The 25,855-nt window shown below is 38.5% G+C and overlaps 1 protein-coding gene across 4 annotated transcripts in view; it reads right to left on the bottom strand.

Annotated features, from left to right (window-relative positions):
* Nucleotides 1-25,855, bottom strand: part of MCF2L (MCF.2 cell line derived transforming sequence like) — a 106,512-nt gene that overhangs the window by 54,071 nt on the left and 26,586 nt on the right. For all 4 annotated transcript variants that reach the window (XM_061996932.1, XM_061996900.1, XM_010201110.2 and 1 more), the window contains exons 2-3: nucleotides 18,698-18,781; nucleotides 9,698-9,812 (exon numbers count right to left, since the gene is read on the bottom strand). In XM_061996932.1, coding sequence (XP_061852916.1) covers nucleotides 9,698-9,812; nucleotides 18,698-18,781 — 199 coding nt within the window. The remainder of the gene's footprint in view (nucleotides 1-9,697; nucleotides 9,813-18,697; nucleotides 18,782-25,855) is intronic.

The following is a 25,855-nucleotide window of genomic DNA, read 5'->3' as shown; positions in this document are numbered from 1 at the left end:
GTATGTCTGAAAAAAAAAACCCCTTATACTGCATTTCAGTTTCCTTGGGATTGGGGAATCAGGTACACAAAATTGTATTTTAGGATTGTATTTTGGGCAGAAGAATTTAGATGAATGTTGGGTTATGAGGTGGCGTGAATAAATGCCCCAACAGGGAAATGGTTATAATTTGCTCATGGCACAGAAAAGGTAAGCAGAATTGTACAGCCTGGAATAGCAATCCCATGAAAATGTCTCTTCAAAGTTCTATAAGCACAGGCAAAGTAATCACACATGGTGTTGTTTCAGCAACAGGAGATCTTACAGGCCAGGTAAACAAGAGACCAAATAATGAAAGCAACCTCAAAGAGTTTTGTCTAAGGGGTTGATAATCAAAACTTTAGAAGTCTCATCCAAACTTCCTGATGACTATTGCCCAGAACACCATCTGTGGTTACATACAGGCCTACGCTTGATATGAAAATTCTTCAGTCACTGCAGGATCATGACAACAACAGCCCACTGTATCTGCCCACAAAGCAAGAACCTTCAAGGAAGATGGGCTATTATCAGAGATGTACTGTTGATGAGACAAGTGACAACTCAACAGACAACCAGAAGAGCTGCTCTCAAGCCTTGGTCCCAAAGGCAACCACAGGTCTTTATTGTGCAGAGCAGTAGGTCCCTTGAAGATGGTGGGATACAAATCCAAACATTTTTACTTTGAGGCACTTCTGTCTCAAGCACTGCTTGTGTTCCTCAGTCAAATAAGCAGCACTAGTACCTACCTTATTTATTTTGAAGTATTTATGCACATTTATATAGCATATAGAGTCACGTTTATCTTTTCCCTCCCAACATGGTCATCAGTACCTTTCTTCATTAGTCCCTATAAGCTCCTCTTTATCTCCTATGCTGCTCTAGGTCTTGAGAACAGCCTTTCTCTCTCACTTTCAAGCCAATTCCTTCTTAAAATAAACAGGACTGACTAGAATACAGTAATGCTGGCTATATTCCATCGTATATGCTGACATTTTTTCTGCTCCAAAAAGCTTATGCTGCTGTTGGGGGAAGCTGAGGGAATGTAGCCAGTGTTAAAAATAAGAACTAAAATGCCCAGGCATCACTGGGCTTGGACATCTGCTTGTACCACATACACTTATTTCCTTTCTGTACTACTCATCAGCCTTTTTTCATTATAAGATAGCAGGTTTTATCTTGCCAAAGAACCTCACAGACCAAAATCAGAAGGGCTTTGATGCGTTTCTGCAGGTAAAAGAAATAATCATTAAAAGACAAAGTTATTGCTTAGCAAATTCTATTTTGGTGTTCGAAATTAACTGAAATAAGGGTTTTTAAAGGAAAAGCTTTAATTTTCCTAATGGAAAAAAATGTAATTTCTCCAGGTCATGCAGAGTTGCCTTTGCAAGGACTGTTTGGAGAAAGACAACAACTTTAAAGACTCATTTAGACTTAACTACAGATGGCTGAAGTAGGCCACGTTATCCTTGAGGGACAATTAAGGATAAATAGGTCAATAAAGGGAAAAGGGCTCCACCTTGGTTAAGCTTAAGTTAATATAAGCAACAGAAAGCCTAAACATGGTCTCAGTTTATAACTATTAAGTCTGACTCCATAAGAGCATTTTTATGCCTATTCAGAACTACATCAGAATTAGACTTATTTCCACTACACTGGAACAACCACTAATGCCACTGCACAAAGTATAAGCACAGATTTATCATTTTGTAATGTTGCCTGTTTTGACTTAGAAAGGTGAGTTTACACTTAAATAGGGTGTTCGATCTTAAGTTCAGAGAATTTGACTAATGAAAACTGCATGAGGTCTAACATTTCAGTAATTAACTCTCATAATTTTACAGTGCTTAATTTACTTTGTCTCATTAGCAGATTAAATTTACCACTGGACAGTGTGTGTCATACATACTATTTAAATCCTCTAGGCCCTGATGGTTTAAGTGAGATTTAAAGACTTTATAGGCTTTGCCTGTACAAGGCTGAGCTTTAAAACAAGTTTAAGACATTCACAAGGTGGACATCAAAACAAGTGTAAATTGTACCAAATGCAGTAAAAATTCAGACTCTTAAGTAATATGAGAGCTTTGACCTAATCTTGTCAAACTACATCTCTGACACAAAAGCTTCAGACTACCAGTTAACTTTCAGATGCAATGCTCTTACTTCAAACTCTAAGTCTTTACATTTCCTTTCTGCTTACAGGAACATAAGGCATTTACAACTGTTTGGCAGCTGTGCTCTGAGAAAGGAAGGGCACACACAGCATGACAGATTTTGCTAGAAGTCCTGGGATGTTCTCACTGATAGATCTGAGGGGCTGCCAAGGTAACAGCAGGGTACAGATTCCACATCTTCAGCCTGGATTGTAATCCAACAAAGAGGAGAGAACAGAAATGGAACACAGCTGACAGAAATAAACTCTGAAGCTGCAAAGCTGTTGCTCAGTGTGTCAGCACGAACTGTCAGGGCATCTGTTTTTTGGCAGTTCTTACCCATTATGTGGTGAAATTCATCCCTGGCACTCTACAAAACAAATGTGGTTAGCTATTAGCTAGTGGTGGGCTGCCTGTTTTGTTTGAAGATAAATGAAGAAATATGTGGTTACCGTCTCATGCTGGCGCTTCACAAGGTCAGCCTGGACCTGGAGGGACTTACCAGTTCAAAACACAACATGACCCCAACACTGCTGCTTCCAGAGTGCAGTGGGGATCTATGCTGAGGAGATGGGCCGGGCCTGAGGTCTGTGAGCTCTGTGCTAAGAAACTTCAGCAACACCCATACTGTGCTGCGACATGTCCTTCTGGTCCCTACCTAAATCCATCCTGTCATGTATTGCTGTCCCCATGCTAATGACATCATCTTGGATTTGAACCCTCTGGAAGGCTTAGCACAGACATTTCTTTTTCACTTTTCCAGTGTTATCCCAAACAATAGGGAGCTGGAATAGTTAACACAGGCAGGCCTACCCTAATCTCAGCAAACTCTTAACAACTGAGTTTCAAACTCTTGGACATTGACACTTTCAGAGGTCATCTTGTTCTGTTTTGTTATCCGTACAGGATGGTTCCCTAGCTTCTAACACCAGACAGTACTACAAACAATAGGATTTCTTAGAAGGCCACGTGTTGTTCAAGCATTTGTAAACCATCAGGATCCTAAAGAAGGGGACGTTCTCCCAGGCAGGAAACCGACAGGAACAGCTTACAAAACAGGAAATTGCCAAACACGCCAAGTGAACCTGAGATGTGCTCAAGATCGTTCAGTAGGACAGAAGAGCATTACTCTGTCTGAATACATGTAAAAAACCCCCATGTACTGTATTTAATCAGCAGTGTGGGACTCAACTAAAATCAGTTTCTAATTTTCTAATCTACACTATTCTTTATTTCTCTTGAAAATATCTTTGTATTTAAGACTCATTTTTGGCCTTTTAAAATACTAGTTTTCCAAACACTTGTGAACACAAGAATTTTAGTTTGCTTTGTTCATTCAAGTATAAGCCTACGTGAACAACAACGAAAAGCATTAAAGCTACATCCTTTTGTTCTCTCATACAGCATATTATTTTCTGATTGCAGTAGAAACTGTTAATTAACCAGAAGTAAAACCATGTGTTAAAAAATGATGTCTTCTTTTTTAACCATTGCAATTAACTGTTAATTTCTTTTGGATCAAGTTCCCATGCTACACCCCACATTTGGTAAAGTCACGTTCCAAGGATGTGTACACACTTAAGTCAAAATGCGTTTAGAATGACAGCTGTGATAGATAGAAGTACGTATGAGTAACACTTGCCTTCAAGGTACATTGCAAATCTTAGAAGTCTGATTATTATGATAAATAGAAAGGGGTAAAAATACTTTCAAAACGGAGAAAAAGTAGGAGAATACTGAATGTCCTCAGATGACTTCTTAAGAATACAGTTGGCAGCTATTTCAGGAGCCTATTGCAAACCTAAGTGGAATATTCTTCCTTCAACGCTGGCATATGTGGGATGTAAAAGGCAAAACTCACAGGTGCCTCTCCCACTTTGCAGTAAGAATGATGGACATTAGTTTCTTTACTTTGCTAGGAGGTGAGACAATTTTGTTCTGCATGACCTCCCTTTCCTACACAGCTCAGCAGCAACCCCCAAAGGATTCACCCAGTGAAATAATAGGAGACATTCTTTTCTGCAGAATCAGACCAGCTACATGGACATTATAAAACCTCCTTGAAGCATCGATGCATGACTTGGGCTTGCTGTCTTCTGCTAAAACCTAGCTCAATTGAAAGAGTTCACCTCTTACCTACAGATATGACTTTATTCAGCCACTCCATTGACAAGAGCTATTAATTCCTGTGGAACAATGCTCATATGTAAAGTATTTCTACCAATCCAACATTTTAGTTAAAATACTCTTCTAAGAAATTATTGCTTTAAGTACATTACATATTGCCATGGATTTTCCTCTTTCATCTTGGGTACTGTATGTATAAAACCAAAAATCACTTGATCTAAGAAAAATCTTTCTAGGAGAATCCCTACCTTTTAAATAAAACTTTATCCTATGCTTCAGCAATAACAAAAAAATACTACCTGAAAAAAAGAAAAACCCATTTTAGAAGTGTTACATGTACATCTTTACAACATACATCTTGTTACCAAGGGGCAGCTATAAAAGAATTAATCTTAATCTTCCACTGTCTGTAGTACTCATCCTTAATCCATCATTTTTTCCTGGTAAAGCAATGATCTTTACGTACATATGATACATGACTGTCCCACACTATGTCAACAATGTGCACTGAATATTTTGACATTGCTACAAACCATACATTAGACATTGTGTTTTATCCAGTTGTCTATAGAGCACAAAATTACCTCGTAACATTAACAACACCCACCCGAAGATGGTTCAGCCCACTGCTTAATGATATACAGTTGCACCAGTGTTAACTGAATGTCTTAAATTGAGATGAGGTATTCCTTTTCCACCGTCTCCTTTCTTAACATCCTCGTGTATCCGGCACTTCCACATCTGAGCACATGCTGATTACTACTTGCACTATTCTGCTTCATGGTCATCTAAATTGGTCACACGTAACTTACAACAGTTCCATTCCTAAAAGCAAGGTGCTCCACAAGACATTTATTTCTTCATGATTAAAGTTCACTATGAAAAAATAGAAAGTTTGCACAGGAAAAAACTTGTGAAACCTTATGTTTGGATAGTATAAAACAACTATGCAGTAAGAGTGGACAAGGACATGCTTACCTATAAAATTAGAGGGAATAATAAAAGCAGGTAAAGAGGCTTCAGTTTTTCCTTTCTCAAAGTCCTAAGCTAGTTTTATTACAAAGACTACTTCTTGGGAACAAATCTTGAAAATCTGATGCCACTGATAAGATTCATTATACCAGTAAATATTTTATTGGTTGAACTCTACTGCAGAACACAGAAAGGTCCTTTCTTACGAGGCTCTTAGTAGCTCCTCATTGTCATTTCCATGAAACATCATTTCCCTTAACATACAGCTGCGGGCACTCAGACAATGAATTTTGAGTTACTGCTGCTATCCCCTTGTTGCGAGAGGAATCTCATTTAGGGTCAAGTAGCATAAGCAGTTTTCTGAGGAACTGTTGTGGCTCCAGACTTGTCCATCCTCTACTGGGTTTTTCATAGAAAAGTCCCTTTCCCCTCAGTCAGTTGGAATAGCCGAAAGAGAATTATGCATTTCATAAGCTAAATTACACTAGAGAGCAGTCATGCATAAAAGCTGTGGGCTGCATTTCTATCCTTCTTCTAATTCTGTACCCTTTATGCCTCTTTAATAAACTTTCCCAATAAATGAATGATTAACTAACTGCCTATCCTTCCCTCAAAAGCAGTTTTCAAAGCATTCATGACAGTCTTGGCAATTTTAGCTCTTGAAGACTAAAACAACAGTAAAAACCATCCCTTAAGGACACTTTTAACAGCACTAGAAATTCAAACAAAAGTGCAATACTGCCCAACTTTGGAGTATACACAGTCAATAACTTATCATTAGCAAAACATACTTTTTAAGGGGATGTATGCTGACATCCAGCTAGTAGCATATCCATATCTTTATTCATATAAACCTGCACAAGGACTCATAAACACAATTTTACACAGTAAGCTCAACACCACTAGCAAAGACGTCGGGGATCTCTTCAGCTATATTTACAGTAGCTACCACCTTCCTCTTTACATGTAGCCAGCTGGGCTATCTCCATTTACATAGAAAAGAGATCTCTTTCTAAAGAAATATAAATTAAGGAAACAAGAAAATCCTACAAGAACAGCCAGACAAGGAATGGACACTTCTGGCTCAATACACATAGAATAATTGTGGTCAGGAAGGGGAAATTAACAGAAAAAAAAAATCCCCAGAAAATCTGTTCCCAGGGTTTTAACTAGTAAAAACGTGCTCCTGCCAAACTGATGCTCTGGGATGGGCACCTCCCACTGCACCAGATGCTGTTTGTTCTGATGAGAATTTCTCACATGAAGCCCACTCTTTGCAGAAGTTCAATGGGCCACCATGAAGCACACCACCAAGGACTTTCAAAAGGAGGAGCAGATGTGAATTCAGTATAGAGCTATTCATAGTAACAGTGTCCAAGAAAGATACCATCAAGAGAGGCATTAGGACCAGGCAGTTTAACCAACAGAAAGATAAACAACGAAAATGCAAAACTTGGCTGTTAGCTTCACAGTTCCATGCCCTGATAAACTAGGGATTAACAAGTACAACCAGAAGGGCACCTGGCAGTACTGAGATGTGTATAAACAGTGTTCCCTTAAAGGGAGCAGGCCCTACAAAATAAGTAAAAGGAAAGTCCTTTACAAGAACACTGCTTTTTCTCTTCATGCATGTACAGTAAGTAAAACCATGCACGTGCATGAAGGACATCTGCCATGACTAGTTCCAAATGTGAATTCAGCACAATCCACATTGAGCTGCGCTGAATGCTGTCAGCAAAAAGAATGCAAAATAGAGCTTGAGACCAACATTTAACCATTTACACAACCTGTATTTCTAAAAGTTTTTAATCTGAAAGGATCTCAGAAAGCTTCTAGTCCAATCTCCAAATTCAGACTAGGTTGTTCAGGGCTTTGTACAGCTGGGTCTTGAAAATTTCCAAGGACAGAGTCTCCATGCTTCATTATTCTCCCAGCAATGTTTTTTTTTTCCTTACATCTAGTTCAGAACCTCTCTGTTCCCATTGCCACCCAGGTCTGCCTTTCCCCACTGCCCACCTCTGTGAGAAGCCTGTTGTCAGCTCTCCACGATCTTCCCCAGCTGGTGTGAATGGTGGCTGTTGGGCCCTCTCATAGCTTTCCCTCCCCATGCTGAGTAAGTCTCACTTCTTGCACATCAGCTCCAGCCCTGACCACTGTGGGGGCCTCACTGGACTCAGTCCAGCTTGTTGAATCTCTGCCCTATGGCAGCTCAGAGCTGGGCTCAGCACTGAAGGTGGGTCTGGAGACAGCCAGACAGTAGATGAGATCCCCTGCTGTCACTTGTTCCTGGCCATGCTCTTGCTCATGCAGCCCTGGAGCCATCAGCCTTCTCTCCCGCTGACCATGAGGACCTCCAGGACCTTTTCAGAAGAGCAGCCTCATAGCCAGCTAGTTCCCAGCCTGCACTCTCACAGGCAGTTAGTCCATCCCAACAGCAGAGCTTAGCATTTGGCATAGCTGAATTTCATGAGACTCCTGTCAGCTCATCCCTCCTGTTTGTCTAGCCTTCTCTGAATGGCAGTCTTTCCTTCAAGTGGACTGACTGGTCAATCAATTTCTCTTTCACAAACTCAATCAGGGTGCATTCCATCTCCTCCTCCAGATCCTTGCCAAGGATGTCAGGTAGCACAAGTATGTGTGGTTCCCTGAGGAATTGTGTCTTCAGGTAGAGCATGAGCCATTAACCACCACTCTGAGCAAGATGATCCAAGCAGTTTCTTACCCACCCAGCAGCCCGCTTGCCAAAATCTAACAACTCAAAGGTGATACAAGGGTGCTGTGGGGGAAATCTGTTTATCTCACCTTAAGGTGAGATAAAAGGCATGAACAGCTTCCCCTCCTCATTTCATGCATCCAGTAATTTCATCACAGAAATAGGTTGGTCAAGCACAATTACTGTTGCTTAATCCATGCTGGCTACTCCCTATCAAGACCTTCTTTCTTGTGTCCAAAACTGTTTTAAGAGAACATACTCCCTATTTTTCTCACAGAACAAATTGAGGTTGTCTGGCCTGTAATGCTCCAGATCATTATTTTTGCCCATTCTGAACTTGAATGCAATATTTACCTTTCCCTAGTCATTACGGTCCATCTCTGACCTTAAAAAAAACCTTTCAAAGGTGATAGAGAGCAGTCTCGCCATGACACTGGCCAGCCTCCACATCATTCTCAATGTAACATCCCAAAGACTAGATTTGGGTCCAGATTCCTCGAGAGATCCTTGACTTAATCTTCATTTGTTGCTAGTCATTCTCCTCCTTGAACCCACAAGGTTCAAGGATTCAAATGTGTGTTTACACATAGGCCTGGGAGACACTGTCAGAGAAGTCTGAAGCAAAGAATTCAAGTGTCTCAGTCTGATCTGTGTTGGCTGCTACTAATTTACCCAGTTCATTCAGCACAGGTCCACATTTTCCTTGACTACTCCAGTACTGCTAAAGAAACACAAGTTCTTTTGAGAGATCCTTGCTGTTTCGTGACCCTTAGCTCCAGGCGTGCTTTGACTCTCACAAAACCATCTCTACATTTGGACAATATTTCTATATTCATCCTTTGTAGTTTGTCCCTGCTTTCATCTACTGTGTGCTTTGTATGGCAGCTCGCTCACAAGTTCCCTGCTCAGCCACATCTATCTCCTGTTACAATTATCCATTTTCCAGGCTGTACCGTTCTTGTGCTCGAAGGATGCTGCCCTTAAAAACTTTGCAGCCTTCCTCAGGAGATTTACCCTTCAGAGTTGCCTTCCACTGAATCCCACCTACCAGTTCCCTGAAGTTTCCTTGAAGTTCAAGGTCTGTACTTTACTCTGCTACTTGCCTTTCTCACCTCCATCGGGATCTTGAATCCCACTGTTTCATTCCCTAACAGACCTTCACTGAAATCACTATTTTTGTTGAGCAGCTCATTGATAACACTGCTGTTCTAAGAGAGGCAGGATTAATTGCTGGGCCTACTCAGCATCCTCAGTCAAAACGCTGCCAAGGCTATACATTGAGCTGAGCCAGGGACACAGAGCACAAGCAGTATGTAAGTATGGAATATTCCCTCACAGTGAGTAACATCTTGAGTAGCATCCAGAAATTAGGATATTCTGCCAAAATGATACATGGTTTCACTTAAAATAAGAGATCATTGCACTTTAAGATACAGCAAAAAGAAGAAACAAGAGGACAATGTCCATCATAGAATCTGCATCCATACATACCAGAAAGCAATTTTCTGATGAAATAGAAATAGCACTATATAATTCATCTAATGATTACGTGAAGCAGCTGTCACTAATCACTTATGGACATTGCACCATAGGCTGCATTTTCCTTTTCTTTAATTAAATACAAAGCCTGACTTTTATACCATCATGTAAATGACAATGTGAAAAACTGCTTAGCAGAAAAAAAAATGGTATTTTCTCCTAGACAAGTCTTCACCTTGGGATACTCGTCAGGTAGGTCAGGACATTCTGGAACTCCTTCTCTGGGATCTCACTGAAAGCTGGATAGTCTGGAAAGGTGATAACGGGGCATCCATCTCCTCCTCTTCCACCTACAAAAGAAACAAGCAGCAGGCATGTTTACATGTAAGTCACTTTACCCAGCCTGCCACTTTCCAGTGATGAAACTACCATGTTTCTCTGGAGGTTTGGTGGACATTGTTTATTCTGAACAGTCTAGTCTCTTCTTAAGAGCTTAGGAAGTTTTGTAAGAAGGAACTTGTTATGCCACATGAGGTTTTTTTCTGTACAAATGTCTTTGCTCATATGAACACAGTTTTGACACCAGATGGCAGTGTGTATTTTGATAAATAAAATAAATGACTGTAAATGTATTTGGAGAAAGCCACTAATTTAAGGGGAAAAAATTTAATCTAGAATTAAGTAGGTGAATCTCCATCTTGAACTGAACTCAACCTTCTTAGCAGTTTAAACTCATTCATGCAACTTCCCTGCCCCACGCTCAGTTGGCAGCTCTGCCTCCAGGAGAGACTAAAAGAAGTGGCAGAACATTAAAAGGAATAGGAAAAGGTGTTTTAAGCAAGATTTAACCACAAAAGGTAAAGCAGAGTCAAACAACTATGCTGCAATATGGCTGCTGATGAGCTAAATATCTCGCAGCACTGAGTAGAATTCATAACCACAATGCTTTTTAAGGTCCTTCACGTATATTTTTATATGCAAAATGTATTTTTTTTAAGACAATGTTAACATTTCATGTCTTAAGCAAGTACATTTCCCTAAAGACTGTCTGAACAAAGCATTTGTTGAGTCCCAGCAACTGCATGAAGGTAACAGTTGGGAAGTGGCAGGTACACACTGCTGGAAAGTTACATTTGCTTCACAGTTCCAACAAAAGGAAAATAAACCAGCCAAAGATTACTGTAGTAAAATAACAATGGTATTTCTTCCAGCCCTGAAATCTCACAGTTGTGCAGAAATCAACAGTAAACTGTGTTAACAACACCGATTATGAAAGCAACAGTGATTTGTGAAATTAGGAGTGTACAGTTCCATTGCCTTACCTCATCAGAAAAAGCAGTATTTGAGTTCAGATTTGTTTGATGAAAGAAACCACCATTTCCCTCCAATTACACATATAATTAGAAAAGCTCAGATAGCAACCTTATGTTAATTTATGGTAAACATAACTTCAATCTACCAGCATAAGCTGTAGGCCATATGGTGCTATCACTTTGTAGCTCTTGAAATCATACTACATCAGAAAATAATGTGCTCTGGACACACTTAAACAACAACAACAATATGCAACTATTATGTAAATACCACAAATTTGCAAACACAACCTTTACAATACATCCAAAAGTAGCAACTGTTAAGCTAAGGGAGGTAACTTTAGCTATATAAATGTTTACAACACAAATGTAGGTTAAGATCAATTTTGATTATATTCCTTTCTGTTCTGCTCAGACTCTCAGGACCAAACTATTTTCCTCTCTCATTAAAATCATTTTTCAAGCATGATGATTATTTCTATTGCTCACTGCTCTCTCCAGAATATCTATTTTTAGGCACAATTATACAGTATTTGCTGTATCCCTGTTGGTTACTTGCTTTGTTCTATTTAATTTCTATAAATAGGGCATATGAAACAAAAGAATAACAACAGGCTTGCAGGACAAGTCCTAAAAGCAGAAGCCCAGACAATGACCTTCAGGAAGTTCCCAGACCACCATGGGTTGTCAAGGGCAAAGAGAACCATCCTGCCTTAATACTGTCTATGAATTTTCAGTTTCTAGTATAGTCACCCATGATTATCTTGGGTGGAGATGGCTCTGTCCTGTCACGAGCTGTCACTGATTGTATTTTTCCCCCAGTATCTTCATACTGGGACACTTAACCACACATATACCTTCAAATGCTGCACAACTACTTTTCCTTATTAGGACCTCACTGCTTAAAAGAGTTTAAGGCACAGTGCTAAGTAGACCTGAAGTGCTACACATAATAAATCCTGTAAAATTTCAGCTTTAACATTGCTAACCTACAGAAGTCTCCTATATTGCAAATACATGGTCATCAATGGAAGATGGGCCACCCTAGCAAAGCAGTCACTACTTACAAATGGATGTTTGCCACAGTAAGTTTCAAAAAGGGCGTGGGAATTAAAACAAAGTAAATATCCTACATCTAAATTGCGTTTGTATTAAATTTTAATAAAAGCAGCAGGTGAGAATGCTTTTCAAAGCATTCGTTATTTCATAATGAATCTGATGCAACAAGCAATTATTTTTCTCTTTTATTCAGAATCACTTTTTCTTACTTGAACCCCAGCAAAAGCAGCATTACATACTTTATTCCTAAATTAGCCGTGTAATATGTGATATCCATCCCTTCTCCCAGAAGTAAATCAAGCCACAGAATTTAGGGAGAGGAGATAAATGGGAAAGTTTAGGAAGCCAAGATGGGTTTTGTTGTTGTTGTTTGCAGTGAGAGGAAGAGCATTCAAGTGACAAAGTGAACAATTTTACTTCTCTCATCTTTCTTGAGACATGGATTTAAAAAATCCATAACATCTTTTAAATCTAATTCACACAACCTCCAAGCATCTCAGAATTATATACACCCGATTGCAGTAGTTTTTAAAAAGAGAGACTGGAATTTTAATTGCTATCCAAAAAGTGGTGATTTAAGTGTAATATTTCAACAAATTAGGTCTGTTGGCAGAATGACTATGTCACGACTATTAGAAAGTAATTTCTTTCTTCTTCACCACTAGCTCAGAGTCCTGAAATCTGAGCCACGGTGGTGGAACAGCCTAAACTTATTTGCTGGACAAGTTCTGCCCACAATAGCACACACAAGCTCACTCTCCTAATTCTAGGCTTAAGCAGGGATACAGTGAACTAATATAATAAAATATAATAGTTTTATGTGTTCCTAAGACAACCAAGTATCTTGTTGAAAGCACTGGGAGCACTTTTTCTTAGTCTAAACTTAGCCCTTTTTTGTTTTGTTTTAAATCTCAGTTTCTGAAAGGATATTGAAATCCCTTATTTTTGTTTAAAAGTGTGAACACCATTGCGACTATGTAAAGGTCAAGTGGAACGGGACTTTGAGAAACTCGATTTAGTCAAAGATGTTCTTACCCATGGCATTGGATTTGGACTATCTTTAAAGGTTCCTTTCAACCCAAACCATCCTGTGATTCTATGAAAATGCTGACAAATATTCAGTATTCTTTCTGTTTGAAACAGTAAATAAATGGCCACTTGAGTGCCAGCTTTAGGCTTTGTTTATTGCAAAGATCAGATGAGAAGGCTTCATTCCTTAAGTGGTTACAATCAGTCTGCACATATTTTACCTGAAATGATTCCCAGTAGGTACTTTAGACTTGCCTCATAAAATGCAGCTGTAAGGAATATTCCCCAAGTAAAAGGATTATGACTTCTTGGTGTGAAAATGGAAACACCATAGAAGAAGCAGCAGATATCATCAATTAAACAATTAAAACACAACACCATTTAAAATTAAGTAGATTTCCTCCATCTTACTTTCGTGAGCCTCCAATAAAGGAAAACTCTGTTATTAACTTACAAATAAGTAACTTTGGCAATATATTCAACTAAAATTTCTTTAACAGATTTAGCATCAATTAAAATACAAATCACCTCTCTAAAATGGAAATTTTTTAGTGGATAAACCTCTACAACTCTAGTAAACTCCAGTTAGGAGGAGCTCTTTTAAATAGATCTACGCACCTTGGTCTAAGGCCAGTTTTTACAACAGTGGCAGTCCTGTGTTTTGGAAAAACAAACCTTTTAAAAACATGTTGAATCGCATGAGCTCCCAGGTTAGGTAGCAAAATTACTTAACTATGCTTAGGAAATTGTACTTCATGTTCCTAACTTTTGTATACAAACGTTTAAACAATAGGACCAACTATTACTATTATGCAGACACAGAGCATCGCAATCTCATGTATGAAAGCAGTGAAAAAACAATCTTTGGAAAATTGTGATGTTCTGTGATGAGACTGATAAAGTTTACCTTAATTCTAAGTAATTTAGCATTGATTATTTATATTCTGCGGCATCTGACTTCTCCCATCACAACTGCAATCTCTTTCAGGTTTGTTTTCAAGGTTTTTTAATTAAGCAGGTAGGGTGATAAAGAAGTGCCAAGCCAAGGAAAGTGCAACACTGATATATCCAAATTCTAATCAAGGGGCAAGTTAGTGACTTGTTTTTTAGATACCAATCTCAAATGAGAAAGAATTAGTATTCTTTTTAATATTAAATGGCACTGAGAGCACAAATTACAACAACTATGAGTTGTACAGCTGCTAAAACACACATAGGGAAAAAAGTAATTCTCCACAACCTCGTGAAAGATATTCTAAGGTTATTGGTATAGCCAGCAAAATCTGGGAGCACAAATGAGATTGCTCAGATTTCCAAGAAAAAAGAGCATTTGTAAGGTTTCCTTAATTATTCTGCTTCTGTTTGCAGAAGACAAAATAGTTTCAAAAACGTACTGCCCAACTCCTCAAAGAGGAAACAAGGCAGTTGGATATAATTAGATGATGAAGGAGCAGAGGTAGGTCTTCAAGCCTGATTCTATAATGTGAATGAAATATAAGGAAATATAATAATATAATATAAGGACTATAAGGAAAACCAAACCAAAACAAAAGAATAAATATCTCCATGTTGGTCAATATGCACACATGAGACTTGAGAACAGCACCATTGTTACGTATATCTTAAGCAAAAGTAATCTTGTTTGCAGTCATGTCAAAACTGAGATCCTCACATGAATGGAAGAAAGGCTTACTACAGATTTTGCTTTACTGTTGTGGCATTTTGGGTATTCTGTTTGTATGTTTCTGATAAAGGATTTTTCCTTTCTACTTGCATAGTACTGGAGTACTTGGAGTATTTGAAATTATGTCTAGAGTTCAATGAGGTAGTGGATAAAAGCTTCATTGCATATCCTTGCAAAGAAGAAACAGAACCAAGAGGAATTTATTAAAGTATTCTTTCCTTGAAATGAGGGAGAAGTTTTACTCGTATAACTTCACAAGCTGCATTTTGCTTAGCCTGATGAGCAGCAAGTATGCTGGCTTAAAAATCAGATTGCAAGAACTAAATTTAAATCTGAATGGATTTCAACTGGAGATCTCTTTTTTGGTTTTTCCCCCCCTTTCTCTTTTTCTTTACTGGTTTGTGGGTTTGGGGTAGTGGGTTTTTTAAAATCCCTACAGTGAGGTTAGCACAGTGAATATAAAACAGTAGTTAAACTTACACTCGTGGAAGAAGAAATTGCTAAGCAATACCTCTTCTACTGTCAGTACACAACATAGGCATTGACCTGGATGTGGCACAGGACACACTCAGGAGTTCTCAAACACAGTTTTACAAACAGACTCACCTCCTGTGGATACTTCAAAGGGAATGGTTTAACCAGTGAAGTATTTTCAGGTCATTTCCACAGAGGAGAGCAAGAGTACAGCCAAGTAAAGAAAGTTACAGAGAGAAAGGCGATTATTTGGAAAGATAATTTGAAGGAACAAAGATATAAGCATTTTGAAAGCTGGTACCAATGCTAACTTTTTCAACAGGAAAACCAACTATGAATCAATAGGCAAAAGTGCCAGTAGCGTGAACTTGTATTTCCTTTAATGAAAATACTTTGAAGTTGTTTGATGCCTAAAGAAGCATTCAAAGGAAAGAGAGTTGAAATAATTGGTTCAGTACTCATGGTGGACGAGAGTCTCATTTACACATCACATAGCTTGTATGATGCATATAAACATACACACCTGTCTGTATTCTCCTCTTCATCTACATTTATTTTAACATACCTGCATACAGCAATGGCAGATAGTTGCAAAGTTGGGTATGAAAGTAAGATAGCAACTTTCCAATCAAGGAAAGAAAAATTAAAATACTTATGAAAGCAAATAGAAAATATGAATGAAGCATTATAAGGAATAGATTTTCCAGAGACTTTTAAATGGACCTTCCAATGTCCTTCGTGAAGATTAAAAAAAAAATCCAAAGTAAAAAAAGGCAAAAGACCTTCTGCAATGCAGAGGAAAAAGTGGTTGCACAAATACTAACGAAAGGAAGAAAAAAATAGGACAGGCGACACTGTGAACCATCTATAGAGGGCATTTAACACAGCCTAGCAACAACAGAGAGTAACAATTCCTGCAAAAGTAAGGACTTTGTTCCACAGAAACAAGAAAATTCAAAGCAAAAAGTAAACAGCTGGGCCCAAGGTAAAACATTAACTTTGAGGTTTATAAACTTGTTATGTGAATGATTAATTACAAACCTCATCCACAGCTTGCCCCTCCATTAGAGTTAAGATAAAGACACAGCTGCATACTCACTGTTGAGCAAGAGACAGAGCCTTCAATATCTGTAGAAGCAGCTAGCACCTTAATCTCATTGTACTTTGCTATATTTACTAAAAATCTGAAGCATTAATGTTTTTCCTTTAGTTCGTTCCATTTGAAGTCTAATTTGGATGCCCCTGTACCACTTCTGTTATAATCTACCAGAATGAGAGACATGAATTACTTCATACCTGCAAAGAGACCAAGAGAAAGTTGACCCCTACTTAGGCCAAAACACAGAAAGCAGCATTTTAGTCACAGAAGAGGACTAGGTTTCATTCTAGCAAGCAGCCCACAAGACCTAGATACATTCTATCAGATAAATTACTGCAGTTCTCACATGTATGTTTCGTTGTTAAGAAGACAAAAACTGAAAACCAAAATGCATCCAAGATATTATGTAATTCACCATACCTGCAAAAATGCTGTCTACCAGAAGTATTCTTAATCTATGGACTTCAATTTTAATGAGTTTCATGACATATCCTAAAATTCTATTTCCAAGGCAACTTAGTAAGAAGCAAAAAAAGTCCCCTCACATACACTGTGAATATCTTAAGTGGCATTACAGCAAAGCTGCTGGTAAGCATGAAAATGAGAACAAATTGTGAAAGAATCAAGTACCAAAACATTAGCTCTGTTCTTTTGTTCACAGAGCCTGTAACACTACTATTTGGTACAGCACAGAAAACTAACCATGAGTGGCCTGCAAGAGAATATCAGGATAAAATAACTGAAGTCCAAAGTGAAACAAAAATGCCTAACACTCAAATTGGCCAAGAATAATAAAATACAACAGAGAATACAGTCACAGTTCACAGTAATGCAGCTGTCCTACTATTTCAGGCAAACAAAACAGACTTCTAATAGTCATGAGGGTGAATAAATAGAATAGAAAGAGGAATGGCTGCTCTTACTAAGCTTTACTGCACAGTGGATGTACTAAGTGCTGAACACGCTTGTGACTGTGCAAACTCAATTTTAAGACATGAGCAATCTCCAGTTGGACTCAATGAGATTTTTTTTCATATGCTACAGCCACCAATTTTTCTCCTAACTTCAGAGGGGCAAAAAATAAACCATGCCTACAGTTTCCCAAATAGGCTGATTCTTGCATAACACTATTATGAGCCATTTTCTGTCCCTCAATAAGAAGGAAAAGCTTGGAAAGTTAAAAAAAAAAAAACTGACAGAAAAGAACTGTAGCTTTAACACCATCATCTCAAATGGAGCATGAACAGTCAACTTCATAACTAACATTATTTCCAAGTGCTACCACCAGTCCATAGGAAACACAATCACTATTGCAGATCCACACTTAGTTTAGTTTGTATGGCAGGAATAAATCATAATTAACGGGTAATTATGAGTATAACAAGACACAATGAGCTCTTGCCAAGTTAAGCAGTACATTGCTTTATTCCCCTGTGTCTCTTGATCTGAGGCAGGGAAGGATTCAAATTCGGAGAGAACAGTTCTATAGCCCATCTTCAGCCTAGAGAAGTAAATGGCTTTCACACTGAAGGAGGCAGGGCAGCTCTGGAAAGCCTCTCTCTATGGATAGGAGGAAAAGCAGTGCAGTAAGTCCAGCAAGTTGGCTGCTGCACACCTGCAAGAGCTTTATAGGAAGGAAGGCAAGACAATAAACTCAGAAGCTTATCAAACACCTGTCACAGCCTGATCAGTAAGCAAAGGCACTGTCTCCCTTTACCTACTATCAGCCAACTTTGGTCACAGCATCAAGATGGACCAAGCTCAACAACCAACATTTGCATGGCACACACACAGGCCCCCATCAACTACCTGGCACAGGTTATCCAGAGGTAAAGATATTCTGCTCTGTGTGAAAATGGCTGTGCTGCTTTTAGAGATGGCTTACACCTGAAAGCAGGCTCTTTTGCAGAGTGCAGGTGGCGATACCAAGCCGAAAACCCTGCCCAGAACTTGATGCTACATGTGTCTGTCTCCAGTATCAAGGTTGTAGGGGAACATGGTAATGTGGTGCTTGCTCTACCACTTTGGTCAAGACCAAAGTGTCAAACCTGTGCTTCAGTATAAAACCTGACAGCACAGCCAGCCACTGCAAGACCACAGCAACTACCGGTGCATCCATGCTGCATTTTCCAGTTCTCAGTGAGGGTTTAGTTAGCTCTGAGGGCTCTAGATCAGTGTTTGAGGCATGTCCTAGCTGCAAGTGCTGTTACTTGTGTATCAGTACAAGTACCCACAGCTCCCTTGGCACTCACTACAGGAGACTGTATGTTCCTGCAACCAGGTTTATCAATACTCCCTTATTTATTTTGATCTATTCAATATTTTATCCTATCCTCAGTTCCATCCCATTATCCTGGATACTGGAAAATTAACTATAATTTACAGTTTATATTTACTTTAAAGAAAATTAAAATCTTCTTTTTATAACTCCTTAAATAACAGTTCTAGAAAGTTTCTACTTTGAGTTGCTCATAAAATATGAATTTCTCTTATATGAGATCTCAGACACCGTGAAAGCAGAACAATCCAAAGTATACATCTAAGTAACATCTATAGGAGAGAACGCTATAATCTTACCTGACAGGTAAGCAAATTGTTTCTTTAACTGGTCCTGAATATCTGCAGCATAAAGGGGAATGATATCCTGATGCATGATTTCATCTGTGAGGAGAAAAAAAGATTTGCATTGCAAAGTCATTTTATGTAAAATTTCACAGCAGACAAAAAAGAGAAATCATCCCTAGAACACAAATCCCCAGAAAACTGTCTAAGTTTTGAAAAATACGTGAAAACATTTGGAGTCTTTCAAGTGTTTGCCAAGAGCAAACTTTTATTTGAACAGCATATTGATAAAGTAATGCAGATTTGCTGACACTCAGAAGCAGTGCAGGATGTCACTGAAACAAACGCTGTAGAGCTGACATTCCTCAGGAATTATGTTAAACATTGGGGTTTTTACATACCAGCTTCAATTATTTTAAAAAAATCTTCTCAATCCATGTGAAAAAGAGAAATGTGGGATCCCTCTGTGCTGTTGTCTACCGTGTAATTATCCACAAGCAACAACATTCAATAAGGTAGGTAGAAAGTACAGACTTGAAAGTACATCCTCACATTGAATACACACACATTCATACTTCCACTGTGAAAAGCACTGCTTAATCTTTCATCTCAGTCCTTCTGCTTTAGCTTCATGACAAACACAGTGCTTTTGAGTCTTTCATTTTCTGCTAGTGTTTGAGCAGAGGCATTTCCCACAGTGTATTTCCAGAGGTCACACAGAAACCTATGTGTTGCTGAGCACCACAAAGACTGCATGACAGAGTTACCTCATTCATTAAAATATGATCTCATTTTTTTTTAACAAGGAAACAAGAAGATTTGCCATTTTGCAGTTCCTAAAAATTAATTCTTCTACCTTTTTACCTTCATTGGAAAGCAGTGAAGGGATAACCTAGCATTTCCATTATTCAGTTTTGAACATTTCTTTTAATTTGCCATTAGATAAAGCAGCTTTGGTTTTTAATGTACAATGAATTGCCATTAAGAAAGACTCAAATCTGACACTCAGAACTGTGAACATGCACAGCAAAAGTAAACAGAATTCTGAAAGTGATGTAAGGGTGTCACCTGCCCTGAAGTGCAAGCTGATCAAACAGAAGGAGAGCTCTGGCCCTAAAGAAAGGGACCTGTTGTACTGTTATCTTTCAAATGCTAGATCTTGAGAGGAATGCTGCTCACTTTTATGAAAGATTCACATGTAAGTAAAAATCTGAGAACTGCAATTATATAAAGAACAGCAAAAAAACCCCCACTTTTAGTTTCATCTTCCACATAAGCAGCAACTTATACAGGGAAACAGAACTCCTCTGTTCTCTTTTGGCCAGTCTGGCAGAGGAAGACCTATGATCACTTTCAAGGTCACACACTGATCAGAGCTATTTTTCTGCATCCGGTGAACTACTATCTCTGCATACCATGCTGTCAAACCCATAAGTGGATACATTTAACTGTTAAGTCATATTTTACCCAGACATTCAGTTATGTCATCATCTTAATGTTTTTAAGAGGAAACTGAACACAGATCTTTCAGAAGTCCAATCTCAGAAGTCCAACAGTCCAATGTCAAGTCATTTTCAGAAGAGAGGAGACACACTGTCCCCAAAGAAAAAAAAGGATTTTAGATTTCATTTTTGCTGTCATAAGTTTTCAATATAAGCACTGTTTAAGAAACTAAACACTCCTGATTCTGCAAACCAATGCCTGCTGACAGTCTACTGACTTACCTGAATATAAATGCTTAATTTTTGGTGAGACGTGGGAAGAGACATATATAATGCAATACATCGTCCTGCTTACAGTCACAGGCAGAAATAATTTTCATTATTGCAGCCAAAACATGTAATAAAATAGGCATGTTTTGCACATGTGACAGATAGTAATGTCTTGCCTGCTAGAATGCTAAGTTAGGGTAACAGTTTATGTTTCCTAGATACATTAAGAGCACTACTTCCACATGCATTCATGTGATCAATCCCATTTTGATCCTGACTTGTGCCATATGAAGACTTGTTCCAGTGTTCCCTCTGATAGGAACAACTATCTCCTGTAACCAGCACAGGGCAGCCCCACAACCCTGCAGTCAAATAATGCTTTGCTGAAAGGACACTATTTTCCACTCCCAATTTTAATTCAAAATTTAACTGCCAGACTGTTAGGAACTGAAGGAGAAGCACACCATGTCTGTTTACAGATGGAGAGCCCCCAGAAGCCCTTCCTCCTGTGCTCTCCTTCACCAAAGCACTTCTTACCTTGCTCTTGCTGATCTGGTTTCATGACACCCTTCTGGAAGCATAATATGCATTAAAATCAGAGCTGATTTTCAATAATTTAAAACAACTGAGATAAAAATTGCAGTACACAAAAAGCAAGAAAGGACAACTCTTAGAACTGCAGAACAATTCACATCCAGCAGCTTGACTGAACACAGTTCAATCTAGTATCATTGCTCACAGATGTATCCAGAAATCTCTTTTCTGTTTCATTTCAGAGGAGATGCATCATTTCCTTCTTATTTAGCATTCGTCTAGAAAAGACAGCTCATCACAGTTTCTCTGGGATTTAATCTGATTTCACTTTAAATTTGTTCACCATTACTTGCACATGCTATCTCCTTAACAAGGTAAGGTGAAAAAAGCCACGCATGATAAATAGACTGTGAGGGCACACAATCCTTGCACTCCTGGACTCTGGGGAAAATATTTTCTTGGAAATATTCTTTAAATAGAGAATCCACCACCTGCTTCATTCCTTAGAGACAATTTTCCATTTTAGTAAAGCTAATTAAATGCACACTAAAATAAGAATTACTGAAAATCTCTTCATTGTTTTCTAAGAAATTTTTATAGGCTCAAACTCTACTTCTGCTTACATGGATTAAGATTTATACAGCCTATGATCTTCCCTGCTCTACCTTGACTGCTTTACATAGTCTTTTCAGAACAGTATCCAACATCCATAGCTGAAAAAAAAGATGCATATATCAAAGCATGCTAGAATATCCAGTCTTTCCTGAAGAGCTCATGTAAAGAGTTTTCCAGAGTAGTCTGCTTAAAAGAAAGCTTCCAGGATTTATAGTTCATGTAGAACTGTAGGTGCTAATAAACAATAAAATAAGGTTCTGTAATGTTATTACTGCTTTTTTATTATCTTCAAAAACTGAATACATGTAATTCATTTTTTTTCCTAAGATTTTTTTTCTAAGTCAATGACTGGAGGTTCTTAAAGATGACAGATGTTAGCGTTTAAATTGTGTGTAACAGAAGTGTCATCCTACTAACAGAAAGCAATCAGTGCTTATTAATAAAAAGCCTTTCTCTCTAAAAATGTGGACCTCAGTCTTACAGTTATATCATATTCTAATTCAGGTTTAAATCTTGATTCGATAACTGTCTCTATGATGGGGGAAGACGGCTTAGAGGGGCCCGATCCTGTCCCATCAAAGCACCTGATAGCAATTTGAAATGAACTAGGATAACAGATTTAAGCATGAAGGCACAAAGGTAACTTCTGCTTGACTTACTTGGTGCCAATAAGCCTTGAAGAAACCTGTATCTGATAAAACAATGTCACTCAAGATTCTCACTTATTGGTAAAAGGCTCCTCTTTTCCAATCAAACCAAAACTAATAATCATTTGGAGTTTGCCAGACATGTCAAAGCAAAACCATTTTTCACTGAAGACAACGCTAGAAGAGAGTCTGAACAGACCATACCTACATCATGCAGAAGGAAGTCTCCAGAGACAATTTATGATCCTCTCATTAAGGGTTTAATCTAATTCCCACCAAGCCAGCTGGAATTACACCACCCTTTCAGTAATTCTGCATGAAATTCTACGGCTATTACTTTATTCCAACTTGGAAGCCAACCTGTTTGTACACATATGGACACAATTATGCCTTTCAGCACAGATCCCACTAGCACACCATAAAGCAAACACAAATAATTTTCCATCCGCCTTCTTGCTGAGGCAGCAAGATTTTCTTGAAAATGCATCTATGGCTTCTCTATGAAATTCATGCCTCAAAAATTTAAGACACAATGTATTTTTCTCATCCAGTTCTGTTTTGCTTCTGCTCTGGAACAGCCCACCCACTCCAAAAGTTGAATCTCTTTGGGGGGGGGGGGGGGGGGGGGGGGGGGGGGGGGTGGTCGTCTTCATTTGAAAAATCTCTACATTTAAGCACTCTCCCATCTGGTTATTATAAATGCAAGATAATGACTTTCAGAGCAGTTCCTTCATCTCTCTCAGCCCCAAGGCAAACCTTTCATTTCCTCATTCTTCCCTCTTAATCTTTGCCCCCCAACCACCATCACTAACAGTCAGCTCCTTTGTGTAGCCCCTGAAGGAAGAAGGGCCAGAGCAGCAGAGCTGGTAAAGACAGCTCTCTTCCACACTAAGCTGCATGAAACTGATGAGCTAATCAAGATGTCAAGAGAGCTCTCCAGCTTTAAAACTGAGGTTTTTAAATTGCTGCCAAATAGTGATGATGTCTGCAAGCTCTGTGCTAGCTGTGCTCAGGTGCAACAGCTGCAGACGGAGCTCCTCAGGTCCATGTGCTACTTGTAGACACTGGGCTGATGACAGAAGTTCCTGCAAATATTCATAAACCAAGTATTAAAAACTTCACCAGTTTGAAACACCTTTGGGAAGGACTCAATTCTATTTTATCTGACTGCAGTGACATCAAAACAAAGTGCCAGGAAAAATGAGTGATTAAACCTCTGGAATTTTCATGCAAAACTCAGTTGTTCTCTCCTAAAGTGTATTGGGGAAGGAAATTATCACCTGGATAAAACTGCGCTCTCACATCTTATTCACTTCTGGTGAGCTAAAATATCCCAAGCAAGCAGGAAACACCACCAGCATCCCAATTGTTAACACAAATAGAAGTAAAGCAACCTAGCACTCCAGACAGCTTCATATGTCACTGGGTGTCCAATAAACATTTTAAACAATTACATCAGAATTTTGCTTGTAAAAGCTTTGCAGCCTGTAGTCAAGCTACATTTCCCATTTCCACTCCCAGTCAGCAGAGACAATTTCCTCTCAAGACCCCAGTAAATAAACCTGATCAAGTTGAGATCCTTTTTAAGTGAACCTGGCTTTTGTGGCATTACTCACATCAACTCATTTCCAGGGACAATCTAGCCTATTGTCACACATTCATGGAACAATGTGACTATGTAGCTCATTGCTACAACAGGCTAGGCTGGAACCCCATATATTTTCAATATTAAATATCTAGTTGAGTCAAGACTTGGAAGCAGCACTGCCAAAGACAATCTAAAACCTTAAGAGTGATGTACCCTCTATTTTGAGCACATGCACAGTGGACAGAGACATCTATTGTTTGAGTGGTGTTTTTGATGCCTCATACATCAGAAGTCCTGACCATTCAGATCTTTCACAGTCATTAATGTTTCTGCAGCATTTTTCATAATCTCTAAATTTTGGTAATATTTAAATTATTCCATTGAAATGAAATTGAAGAACACAACTACTTAGAAGACACATAAATTAATCCCAAAAGGCTGCAATTACAGAATATAAATATAAGGGGCAGGAACTTGTCATGGGTAACAGAAAAACAAACAAACAAATCTCTGTATTATAGAGATGCTTAGTGAACCACCTGCTTTACCCAGGTAATTCCTGCTTCCTGTAATCACAGTTTCACAAAACAAAAAATGTCCATCTATTTATTTGAGATCAGACTTAAAGATTTGGCACAGCAGAATCTACGAGGATGATGGTTTTGTTTCAGGCAGGAAGATTAACCACTGATCCTTCTTTAAAAATAATGGAGGTGTACAGCAAATGTAGTGCTGTTGGCTGGCACAAGGTGAAAAGAAGTGTAACAGTCCACATTTCCTTAACTCAAGTTACAAAATTCCTGCTCAAAAGCGTATCTTGAGGGCCAATTAAGATTTTTGTTTCTTTCAAAGTCTTCTCTAAAATTTTTGATTTGAACACTTGCATGCATGTCAAAGAATGTACTTGGTTTTCTTCTTATTCCTTCTTCCAACTCCTCTTTTGCAAAACATCACCAAGTTCTTTGTTTTAGTTGACTTAAACAGCATCACCTCAAAGCATAAACAGCAGAAGAAATGTAATCCTCTCTCTTCCACGTATAGTAGATGTACTCACAGGATACTATGAGTGCTAAATACCATAGCTTCTTCCTCTTGTGCTTCATCAGTCACATCTATTTAACACACATACTCTGTAGTCCCACAGCTGCTAATAAAGGGATCAGCTTTAAGTTTGGATATGGCTTACAAAAGTGATCAAATGTTAGCTAGCATGTAACTAGAAGAGAAGGATGTAAAAATTGGGAAGTCAATCTTGGGATCAACAACAATGGCTACTATTTCTTTGTAATTGAAAAAAGTCTTCAAAAAGGAAAGGAGGGGAAGGGAAGACGTTGCAACTTTTGTAAGAAATCTGAAAGTGTTAACAGTTGTAGCATCTAATCTGTTTTTCCATGCTTTTGCTCCATACAGTTCTCAGGTGCACCCATCCTGTTTTGGTGAAAAAGGTATGCTCTTTATGCTATTTCAAGTCATAATAATTACTCCTATCCTAAACTGAGAAGGAAGGAGAACTTTGCCACATAGCCATATTATAGCAGGGATTTTGTTAGCCACAAAGAGGACTTAAAAGTCAGCAAAGCTGTCTTATATACTTACTACCTAAATGTAACACTCAACCTGGTGTGTATAGCATGCTCTTAACTGTTGCAACAATACTATTCCTCTCATCTTCTTTTCAGAACATCCTGAAGAAAGCCAAGCCTGCTGGCAAACACTTTTCTATTCTTGCATGATAGCTTCAGACTGCTAGGAACCACATCCCCAAAACAGAGTTAAAATATTGCCAAAACTGCAGTGTCATTAATTCCTTAATACTGCAAATCATGCTGACTACACAGTATAAAAATATTTCTAAAGCATTAGACATATTTAGTCACCGACAAGTAAAAAAGCAAAGACTTATCCTTTTTTTTTAATGGAGAATATTAGATACAGGGTAAATTGCAGAGAATGCTCCCCTAGTCAGCACTCAAATGATAAGAAGGTAAGTGACCCAGATGTGTCTCAGTACTTAGAGCAAGCGAGTCACTAGGAAATAACAAAAATGTTAGATTTTGCCAAGTGTATTTAATAAGAT

The sequence above is a fragment of the Colius striatus genome, chromosome 1, assembly GCF_028858725.1.
Source record: "Colius striatus isolate bColStr4 chromosome 1, bColStr4.1.hap1, whole genome shotgun sequence".
Taxonomy (NCBI): domain Eukaryota; kingdom Metazoa; phylum Chordata; class Aves; order Coliiformes; family Coliidae; genus Colius; species Colius striatus.
This window is presented reverse-complemented; position numbering and strand designations above follow the sequence as displayed.